General features: G+C 46.1%; 1 protein-coding gene and 1 long non-coding RNA gene across 2 annotated transcripts; one reads left to right on the top strand and one right to left on the bottom strand.

The window, feature by feature from the left end:
* Positions 1 to 819: 819 nt before the first annotated feature.
* LOC148672775 (UDP-glycosyltransferase 3A1-like) lies at positions 820 to 10,987 on the bottom strand. Its single transcript, XM_088628674.1, has 7 exons — positions 10,650 to 10,987; positions 6,915 to 7,016; positions 6,050 to 6,170; positions 4,639 to 5,167; positions 3,711 to 3,942; positions 2,727 to 2,946; positions 820 to 1,748 (listed from the first exon to the last, which is right to left on the bottom strand). The coding sequence occupies exons 1-7, from the start codon at positions 10,927 to 10,929 to the stop codon at positions 1,472 to 1,474; spliced, it is 1,761 nt and encodes a 586-aa protein (XP_088484800.1). The 5' UTR covers positions 10,930 to 10,987; the 3' UTR covers positions 820 to 1,471.
* On the top strand, positions 2,140 to 4,431 carry LOC148672776 (uncharacterized). The gene is made up of 2 exons (XR_015935872.1): positions 2,140 to 2,499; positions 3,496 to 4,431. It is a non-coding gene; the product is annotated as an uncharacterized LOC148672776 (long non-coding RNA).
* Positions 10,988 to 10,997: the final 10 nt, after the last annotated feature.

Genomic DNA, 10,997 nt, shown 5'->3' with positions numbered 1-10,997 from the left:
ACTCTAGAGGAGAAGCCCTAATAGAAAAGTGTGTGTGCTGAGGATACGAAGTTTGAGCTGGGAAAAATAAAAAAGGCCAAAACAAATTTTCTTGGTTGATTATACTAAGACCTACAGCAGACTAACTTGTTGTTTTCTTGTTGGAGATTGTCAAAGGTTTTGCTTTTAAAATGTGTAACTGTTTTTTTTCAGTTTCTCCATTGTTAAAAGAATTCAGAATTACAGCAGGCATGCTATAAATACAGCTGCCTGCTATAAAATAGTTCTAACTATGCAAAAAGAGGCCAGTCTTCCTTCCAGGATTTAGAGTTTTCTTAGTTTTGGATTTCTAAAGTAAACCATATTGCAATCAAAATAATGAAATTCAATGTACTCGAGCTTGTTTTTGCTCAGAGCAGAAGCAAGCGGCACAGAGTTGTGGTTTTGGAACAGGCCCAATTCAAGTTCGTATTTTTAAAGATAAAATTAAGTGGGCTGAAGGAAGCTCAAACCACAAAGCTGTTCTCAATCTCGACACTGTTTCCCTAGGGGAAGAAGTATCTGGTTCATGAAGCTAGACTGTATTACAATCTCCAAGGTTTAAGGACCACATTCACATCAAACTCCCACAGCGTAAAGAGACAGGACGTGTTCTGAGAGCAGCTGGAAAACAAGATTCCTGGGTTGCTCTTTAGAAAGAGCCAGTGATGCTGAATTGGATTCAGCCTTTAATCAGAATTATTTCAGAATGAATTAGTTTTATAGAAATTAAAATTAGAACCTTATTATTGGTGGGAAGATTTAAAAGTCTGGAGACCAAAAACGCACACACCCACAACCTTTCAACTTGTTTATGTCTTTGTCGTTTTAATGTTCTTTCTTGTATTAACTTTTTTCTTTAACCCAAAACGTTAAATATTTTTAAAAAGGCCTAGTAAAGTGAGAGCCCTTTATAAAATCTTTCTTCCAGTAACTGCTTGATGAGCACCAATTATTTGGTTAAATAATTAAAGTTCTTTAATTGCCTGTGAATCAAGAAGAAATCGATCACTGCTGAGAGATAAAGTATAGAGGAGCAGTGTAAAATCAGATTTGGATTAAATTGGTTTGCATGTGAGAGTACCCAGGAGTAAAGCTCAAGTTACCTGAAGTGAGATGTGCTGCTTGTTGATGGTTGGAAGGAACAGTCACTGATAGAGAACTTTGCATACAAGAAGTGAACCCAGCAGCTAAGACTTTTCACAGCATCAACGTTTGCTCTGACAACTAGGTAATGCCCCAAAACACATTTGGATTAGAAGGTCAAAGTCAAAAGCACGGCTGTGTCAGTCTCCAGCTTTGTGAAGAGATGTGGAATGAACCTATCATTTGCAGAAGCTCTCTGCTGCCCTTTGATCTTCTGTTTTGGAGCTGCGCTGCTCTTGTGAAGACACCTCTCCTGTCTGTTCCTTTGTCTGGTGTTGGTGTTTTTAGGGGTCCAAGGAGGGCGTGCTCAGTGGCGCTTGACTTTGCCCCTCTGGTGCAGTGTCCTGGCCGCGGCGCGCACGGCTCGGGCCCCCAGGCCCAGCAGCAGCAGCACGGAGCCCAGCAGGAACAGCGCGACGTCCAGCAGCCAGCGCTCGTACCAGGGCTGCAGCAGGGAGCGGGCACGCAGGTGAGCCCCTCCCCCGGACTGCAGGATGTGCTCCACCCAGTGGACCAGGCGCTGGCCCGGCGCCAGGGGGTGGGAGCGGTGGATTCGGCTCAGGGCCTGGGCGGATGTCTTGTACCTGCACAGTAAGGGGCAGGAGAAAGGCACAATTAGAGCCTGAGGCCTAGAGGGCTTGAGTAGTCAATCGTGTCCCAACACTGACATCTCTTACAGCGCGGCTGTGCCACACACATCGTCACACTGGCAGCAGGGACTCATATAACTGTGACCTTCACATACAGTTCACATGGATTGACAAGACTTGCAAGAGAAATGTATCGTCAAGGCACCTACAGCTTGGAAGGCCGCACATGGTTTTAAAGTTTCTAATCCCATGTACAGAAAATAAAAAGCACAACTTTTCTGAAGTAAAGGCTTTCTCACCAATAAATTATGTGAATGTAGAAGATAGTTTTACAGACTTTCACCTCATAAAATGTTTTCCTGGCATGTATCTGAAAGGGTTTGAACATTTTTAAGGCCCTGCTATGAGCTGAGGGATTTCTCCCTGGCAGCGTCGTTTATTAGCTCCAGTCCGCCGGCTGTGGGTCCTGACCAGGACTGGTGGCTGCAGTTCAAGACCGAGGAGGCTGAGGCCAGCACTGTCGGATCGGGGATTCCCTGGTGGGAACCAGGAAGACTAACAAAGGTCAAATTCTTTACCTCAGGCACATCTTCTCTGCAAATTACTGCAACTGAAAGAAGCTCCAGATCCAGGTGCGTCTGTGCTTCTGATGAAAAAGTACTTCCCTGTGACTGGATTCACGAAGCGTTGGATTGTTCACCCACTAATAGGGAACGTGAGCTGGGTTTAGACCGTCGTGAGACAGGTTAGTTTTACCCTACTGATGATGTGTTGTTGCAATAGTAATTCTGCTATTGAATTACAGGGTGTATAATTTAACACCCTGCAATTATACTTGTGCCACATCCAGACAGCAGGGGTCACAGGCAGTTCCCCTGAGACATTATCGCTTTGCTCCCTGCTATATAGGCAGCCGAGGTGAGGGCCGTGACTGTACCCCAGTGCCAGTCCCCACCGCTGAAGTTCCTCTACCTGCTGTCTCCTATGAGGCTCTTCATGGTGCTGGCGAAGAGCGCCCCGCGCAGCTCGGTGGGGCTCAGGCTTCGGCCCAGCCCCCTCTCCTCTGCCCTCACCATGTTGTCGAACTGGTCTCCGAAAAGAGGGATGCCCAGCACGGGCACGGCGTGGAACACCGCCTGCATCAGGCTGTTCTGACCCCCGTGCGTCACCAGCAGACGAGCCTTGGGGTGCCCTGGGGACACAGGGGGAACAGCGGCCAGCGCCGGCCCAGTGAGCGAACCCGGGACCGACCCGTGGAAGGCGGGACAGCATGACGGCCAAGAAAATTTGATCTGCTTAAATGAAGTTTAGCTGTCTTGGCTGCCTCGATTGCTGCTATTAGGGCCAAAATCTGACCCGTGAGGAAAAGAGAGCTGCTTTTACTGACACTATAATGATTTATATAATCCGGTCAGCACTAGGAATTTAAAATCCTCCAACATGTTGTGGAGTTCAAAAGAAAAATCTAGGAAGATGGGGAAGAGTCTATATCACATTTCAGGGTTTGATTTTGTATTGTATAGGAGGCGTTGTCCTTCAGAAAAAACATTAATCTGGAGCTCCCCCATCCTCCGCTCCTGGTGGAAAGTGAAACACTTCTTCATGAGGCCTAGCTTTCTTCATTTGACACTGGGAATGAAATGAAATTGTTTATTACTGTCCATAGAAAGATATTGTTTATTTTTTGCAGAGATTTTTCAAGATAACTGTATCACCGTTTCACCTGTGACTTGGCTTTCAGGGATGGACACAAAAGTGTTCACAATCAGAGAAAGACCGGCAAGTCTTGTCAGACAACAGAAAATCAAGACACGCCAGCGCCTCTGGTACAACTGCACACCGTGATGACGTAGTGCCGGCATTCCTGATTAGCTCTTCACTATGACAGATCTTTGCGAAAGGTCACATTCACTGTGTGTGTGGCCCTGACACTGGTGTCATGCAGGCTGGCCTTACCCAGCAGGTCGTTCTGGGGCAGCCACTCCACCAGCTTGATGTTGGCCGCAGGCTGGATGCGCTGCGGCCAGCGGGAGGGGTTGAACCTCCATATCACGCCCTGAGGGACCTCGGCAAAGCCCGCGTTCATCTCCTGCACGAGCTGCTCCTGGGGAACAGTCGACAGCATGGAGCCCAGCGTCACCACGATGAACCCAGCCTCCTGAAACCTGGAGATGAAGTCTTCTAGGTCCTACATTCAACCGAAAGAGCAGAGCAGCAGTTCAGTCAGGGTTCTGCGTTAGTAATGCACAAAGGGGGCTCTGGAGTGGATCAACTGGTTGAAACATTGTTGAAGGACAGTCTTGTTCCCCTTGACCAGAGACTGGTGGTTCACCTCCCGGCTGTGTTGGAACCTGTTTGTGAAAGACAGCTTCCAGGGTCAGTGTACAACGCCAGTTGGTCAAGTGCTCTTGGGCATCTCGTGTCTCTCATGTGACGGTGCTGCCCTGTGGCCAACCGGACACCTGTGGGTCAGCAATGCTCTCAGTGTGAGCTGATTGAAGTTCTTGTTCTTGTGTGGCACCTTGATTGCGGTCTGTGTTCTTCTCTTGTAGTGTGAAAAGACCTGGTTGTGTACAGTTTGGAGGGCTTGCCTATGCTGACTTTATATCTTCTCCTTCAAGTATTGTTAAGGGTGTTAAAAAAGAAGGTGTATTTAGTAAACTGAGTTTGTCATAAATATTTCTGAAGTAGCCATGATTTGTGTGGGTAAAAAGAGAATTCCATGCCTGCTGCATTGCTTTAAAAAATGCAAACAAAAAGTAGTCTGCAAACAAAATAAGATATCCATTACAGCAGATTATTTCTGCCTCTGTGTAAAAGCAAGGTTCTGTCCTGTAAAAAGAGGAAAAGCAATGTTCAAGGCAGTAGAGCTCGGAAGCAGTACCTGAGAAACAGGTTTGGGTGCCTTCGCCAGCAGCCCTCCCACACACACAGTGTTGGGCATCAGCGGCTGGGGAATCTCCAGAGAGAAGTCGGTGTTGAAGGCCCACAGCTCGGCCTTCCTGTAGAGCTCCGGGAGGGAGGTCTGGGCTGAGTTGAAGTGGCGCTCGATGACCTGCAGGAACGGGGCCTGGGTGAACCTTTCTGCCACCAGGGAACCCAGGAACAGCAGGACGTTGGTCACTCTGTCCCAGAAGCCCATGTGGTGTGACAGCTGTGAGTGGTACACGGGGACGTAGGACAGGGGTCTGGGGAGGCCATTCGAAGGGAAGCTCAGGGTTCCAGGGAAAAAGGCAACGTACGGCACGCCTAGCCACTCCGCCACCAGGAAGGAGCAGGGGTTGAAAGCGTCCAGCAGCACAATGTCGTAGGACTCCTGCTTCAGGAACCCCATCAGCTCCGAGTCCGCCAGAATGTTATCACACTGGTAGGCAAGGTGGCCGAGGAATTTCAGGTAAATGCTGAAGCTGTCCCTGGAGAGGAACAAGGAAAAATAAGGACGGCATACAGTTCTAATGTGCTGGGAACAGGAGGATTGATTCAACCAAACTTACCCCTTTCACACAGACACACCACTGTTACATACGCAAGCGTACTGAAGCAGAATTCTTCACCATGGTTTAATACTTTACTGGGCTAAAGTCTCTCTGGAGCTAAAATAATGATAAAACAAGATACACTTATGCTCTTTGTTTCTCCTCTCCTGCAAAACCCTGTCTTCCCCTTTGCCCCAGTCAAGACTGTAGACAAGTTACTGCACCTTAGGGGGTATCAGGATTGTATCCTGGACCAGATTTATATACAGTAGGATATATGTTTTAGCTGGTCTATTCCAAAGATTTATAGTGCAGGAGCAATGAAATTAGGAGCACATACAAATGAGTTACACATTTCCAGGGATAAAAACACCAGACAATGACCGGTTTAACATAGCAGTGTACCATGTCCTACCATTCACACAACAGTCCTGGACTGCAACCGTGGTCTCACTGAGTTGTAGAAGCTCCCTCTGGTAGGCACGGTCACTGACCATGGGAGTGAGTTACTGCTGTCCCAGGATGCACTGCTTGACAATTCTAACTGATGTCATGAACTCCATAGCATCAATATTTATTAAATTAAGTATTATTGAATGCTTAATGCTAATGTCTTTGTGTAGCTTACACATTCAAAATGTCTGGATTCTGTATATTTAACTCACAGATTAGTGTTCAATGTTTAAAAGCTCATTAGAAAAATCAGATTTCCTAATAAATGAAATACACAGTCGAACAGTTTCAAAGTAAATAGAGTGTTCTTCAGAGTTCAAGACACAGCCACATGCTACATGGAAGCAAGTAAAATGCAAATCAGACCTGCCCTGAAGAAACTCCTTCTGTTGTTCCAAAAACCACTCATTGTATTCTTTGATGTAGTCTTCACTTGCAGACCATGATGTAATCTGGTAACTGTCAGGGCGCCCCACGTAGTTCAACCCTGTAGTGTTGAAATTTGGAAACAAGGAAAGACAAAATTCAGTTATCTGGCCTGGGAACTGTTTTTGTGTCAACCTTGTCTTGTTCCTTCTCCCAAATTGAAGAGGGACGACGCTCATGGAGCTCGAAGAGGGAATTATCTACGACTTTGTGCATAATGGTCTGTTTTTCCCATTTTTCTCAGAACCAACGGCAAACCTTTCTGCGGCTTTCAAAAATAAATAGCTTACAGATTTTGTGTCCTTGAATAAGCTGGATAAGTGGCTTGCTCCAAGGCATGTCAGCTCGAGAGTTCTAGTGAAACGGACTCTGCGGTCCATCAAAATGTCATAAATCAGACTTGCACGCTCTGGCATGTTCAGATCTGATGGCAATAAAACTCAGAGAACTGCACAAACATCAGCAGTGAAACACTTTTGTATGAGGATCTGGATAGCAGTATCACTTCCCAGAAAATTATAGCAAACTGCATGCTGTTACAATAGCTCAAAGGTGTCTTTGCTCTCTTGCTTGGTTTTCATAGGGCACTTAAGCTAATTGCCCTCTCTTAGGAAGGGGGCCCTGTATTTGCAGATTTGTGGCGAGGCTGCTACATGCATGTCAGAAGTTGCTGGAAAACAATGGGAAGAGCTGGACATCTGCCAAAAGGTTTCAAGTTACTGTAATTCAAGACACATGTGTTTTCTCTTCGGTGGGCCGAGGAACAGGAGCGAGTCTCCGGGACGGAGAAGCACTGGCCTCTTACCTCTAATGACCGGAATGCCCGTCTGAAGCAGCATGCGGACCTCGTGCCCACTCTCGTGAAACGTGTATGAGATCTCATCCAGCAGCATGTAATGGCTGCCCCCTGGAAGACACCCCAAGAATGACATGGCTGAATCTGTGACATGAGAATGGCACCTGTTGTGATCCAACCTCTGTGTGACTGCAGTTTACCTTTCCCTCCCCATCTCTTAATGAGCTGAATCAGCATACTGGCTTAACGGGAGTGGTTTAACAGCCCCTCCCAGGTCTTCAGGTGCAGATGCTTTGGAGAGATCTAGAAAACCCGCAGGCACAGAGGCCTCCAGGACCAGAACTGGACACCCCTAGTGCAGGCTAATGGCTCCCCTTGGACACAGCCCAGACTAGCTCTGAGCAATAACGATTTACACACAGGTACTCTCACTGCAGATTAAATAAAAGAAGAAACAAATGAACAAATCGGAACCAAAGGTCAGGCCAGGAAATAATAGCTGGGGAGCTCTCGATCTGTCAGTTTACCTGTGATACCAGTCACCCCATTTTTGAAGCAGGATCCCCACCAAGGTTCAGCATGGAGAGGAGTATACAGTATAAAACGCTCCTTTAAGAGGAGTGAATACAAATTCTCACATCCTCTGAAAAAAAAAAAATCTTTCTTTGGGATTTTTCTTACTCCAGACAATGTTTCCTGGCAAACAAATGTGGGCTAAAAGTGTTGTCACTTCATCCATAAAACAAATAAACTGGACAAAAGTTTTGTTCAAAGAGGTCAGTGTTTGCTGGCCATGAAGGAACAAGTGAAAGTTAATACCCTGCTGATCAGCAGCAAGAAGAACAAGAAAAAGAGAACGAAGACCATAAGGGCCATCTTTCTCATTTGGTAATTCAGTAGCTGAGTGATTCTAAAATTTCATCCAGGCATTTCTTAAAGGTACCCAGAGTTTGGGACTTACCTGCTACGGCTGCTTGAATCAAATCTCCTCTTTAACTCCTCGGTTCTAGGCTGAAGAGATTTAGCTCCCTCAACTTGTCTGTATACAATAGGATGACTTGCACTGGGGAGTGATGGTGTACAGATATCTTGCTGAGTGAGAAACCTCTTCTTTAAAAAAAACCTACAGTTGTGCATTGTGTCACCGATAAAGCAGTTTTATGATATTGTAACTACTGTACCTCCGTTTAAGATCTTTTAGAGACCCTGTGTTGCCTGTACACTTTACAGAAGCACATGTTTGAACAGCTTACAAAAATCCAAATGAATCCCTCTCCAAATGCTATTCAGATGTTATATGGAGCGTGATCCGAGTAATAGAGAATGCTATGGTGTGTGCCTGTGTGTAAGAAAGCTGACCGCCAGGCTGGTCTTTTCACCAGGTGCTGTAGGTGTGTCTTGAAAGGTAGAGGCCCTGAGACTCCCTTCCACTATTGACCACTGGCCTGCACCAATCTGCCTCTATCGTTGTCCAGCGGGCTGTCACTGATGCTGGAGTGGAGGAATATCACAAAGCAATCCCAAATAGTGGGTTCCCAAGGATTTTTTCCACAACCTTTTATGTCTCTTGCACTTTGGAGATGAGAAATTTATGCTTGTGTGGATCCAGAAGAAATTGAAATGATGCTGAAGGAAAAACAGAACAGTCTGGTTTCATCAGCAGTTGTCCTGTTTTGGTGAGGGGCATGACAAGACAGGACGTATTGTGGAAACCCAGGCCACAGGGCAGGACTGAGCACAGAACCACTCTGCTCCTGGACAGGATGCCAGTCCATACCCAAGTGCTGATCAAGCCTCCCAGGGTGATTCGGGAAGGTGGGAGGACACCAGAGCACTTTGCGAAAACCCACACCAACAAGGGAGAGGAGAACATGCAAACCCTACACAGACAGACTCCCAAGACCTGGAGCCCTTAGAGAGCAGCACTAACTATGCTGCCGAGCAGATCTAGAAAAAAATAATGCAGACAAAACAAAAACATCTTGATGCTACAATACACATCAGGTACCACAGGTACATCAAACTTTGGAAAAATGTGGACTTTTCAGTTTTTTCTAGATTACAATGACTTAATTAAGCATAATTAGTGATCTATCAGAAACTTATAAGCACAGAACAACTGCTTGGGATTGATTTTATCAGATATACCGTCCTTGTTACAGGGAGAAGGAGAGTCACAGCTGTTATGATCCCAACACAAGGACGATGTAGCGCCACACAGTGGTGGAAACCCAACACAACCAAGATGATCTGCATATGTCAGGTCTAGTCATATCACTGTGGTTTACGATGAACAGGGCAACATTTGCATAATACTGCCAGTGAGCCCTCATGCTAAACTTCATTACAACCACATGACTCTGCTCCAATTTCCGTTTGCTCAGAAATGGTCTTGGCAATAGCACGGCCACTGAGACAGAAGAATAGAAAATAAAATGGAAAATGCACATTAACAGCAATTTCATTTTTCCAAAATATAACTGAGTTCAAATAAGATGACTTACATTTTAGCGTTTCAGTTTTAGTTTGTAACATCTTAAAGTGCTATTAAATGTTGATGTGCTTCAAACATCAGAATTTAAATGAACTTAAAGTGCCTACCTATGCTTTTTTCAGCTAAAAGAAAGGAATTTAAACAGACCAGCGGAAAAGGCTACTTTCCAGCATCTTGCGTTAAATTGTCACGTCTTGTCTGTCCGGTTCTTAGGGGCGGGCTGCTTATTCTGTGCTTGTATCTGTGGAACAAAAAGATTTGCCATCCTGCCACCTCTTGACCATTACAAACTGCTTGCAACAGACTTCACATTCAGTCAAGGCCCTCCACTTATCGACCACATTAGGTCATTTATTGAAAACGTGCCCTGGGAGCTCTACATTTGGCCATGAATTTGAGCAGCATGTGTTGTTTGAGCAGATTCACCTGGGAACAGCATGAAGAATGACAGAAAACTTCTCCATGAGAACAGGTCCTTCAGCCACTGATCAGATGTTTCCAGGCTCCAATGCTGTTCATAGTTGCAACAATATTTGCCAATACTGAACTGTGCAGGTGAACATTTGCAGTCCCGTGTTGTTCATTTATGAAGTATTTTTCCCCCAGCTGCACTGTAAGCTTTCTGACGTTCAAAGTTCAGAGTACACCGGGTGTTGAGAGGGTCGCTGTGTTATTGAATGGTAATGAATCGTGCAACCAAATGGGATGGATTTTCCTGAGATCCTTTACATGCTCCTGTAATGTTTATTCAGCTTCTTGGCTCTTTCCTTTAAGCTGCAGGGGTGCATCTATTCTCAGGAAGTGTTGAGTAGCAAACCTGTAAACTCACAGTTCAGAGGTAGGACAGAGGAGACCTGGGACAAAATTATCTGTGCTTAGATTGTACAAAAAACAGCACGTTATTGTCGTAGTCATTTAGCACGCACATTGAAGATCTGCACAGCATTTATGACCATTCCCCTTAATTCTTATCTCTTCTTCAATATAAATGAATCACTCGCTCAGAACACACTGTAGTGTTTCCATAATCAAAGCTTCTCACTGTAATGGCTGCGATCACTCATCTCTTCCAAGCTTCTGCATGTTGAATTTACCTTGTGTCTCTTTTCCTTTCTGCTCCACCCGTTCTGTGTTTGCCTATGCCAGTCCACACAGCCAACCCTGTCTCCCGGCACCTCCAGCAGCTAGAGCAGCAGCAGCAGCTACTGACCCGCTCAGACCGAACTGCGCGGTCACCTTCGGCGACTTACCGATCAAACAGACTGTTAGGATCCTGGCAGACTCCAGGAGCAGGGGGCACTCCAGCAGGAGAAGAGAAAGCCATACAGCAGCCCTGGCCATCTCACAGCTGCAGCGTGTGCTAAGGGAAGTGTGTGCGGGTCTGTGTGTGAGAGGGGGTCTTGAGCACTGGCCAGGCTGAGGAAGTAGCAAACCCTGGGGGAGTGAACAGGAGAGAGAGAGAGAAGAGAGAGCGAGAGGGGCTGGCAGGGATGACCACTGGATCCTCCTCCCCCATTCCCTCGCTGTCATAGCAGTGAAAAGAAAACACAGAAAGGGAAAACACAGAAGTTAAAGAAAATGTGCCTGGCACCAGGAGC

The sequence above is a fragment of the Lepisosteus platostomus genome, chromosome 4, assembly GCF_059453375.1.
Source record: "Lepisosteus platostomus isolate fLepPlt1 chromosome 4, fLepPlt1.hap1, whole genome shotgun sequence".
Taxonomy (NCBI): domain Eukaryota; kingdom Metazoa; phylum Chordata; class Actinopteri; order Semionotiformes; family Lepisosteidae; genus Lepisosteus; species Lepisosteus platostomus.
Note: the sequence above shows the minus strand (reverse complement) of the source record. Positions and strands in the feature narration are given on the sequence as shown.

Coding starts and splice junctions, on each gene's coding strand:
- LOC148672775 (XM_088628674.1), bottom strand. CDS start 10,929: ATGACAGCGAGGGAATGGGGGAGGAGGATCCAGTGGTCATCCCTGCCA. Junction 6,171..6,914: donor GGGCATTCCGGTCATTAGAG/GTAAGAGGCCAG, acceptor TCAACACTACAG/GGTTGAACTACGTGGGGCGC. Junction 2,947..3,710: donor GCCCCAGAACGACCTGCTGG/GTAAGGCCAGCC, acceptor CTGTGTCCCCAG/GGCACCCCAAGGCTCGTCTG.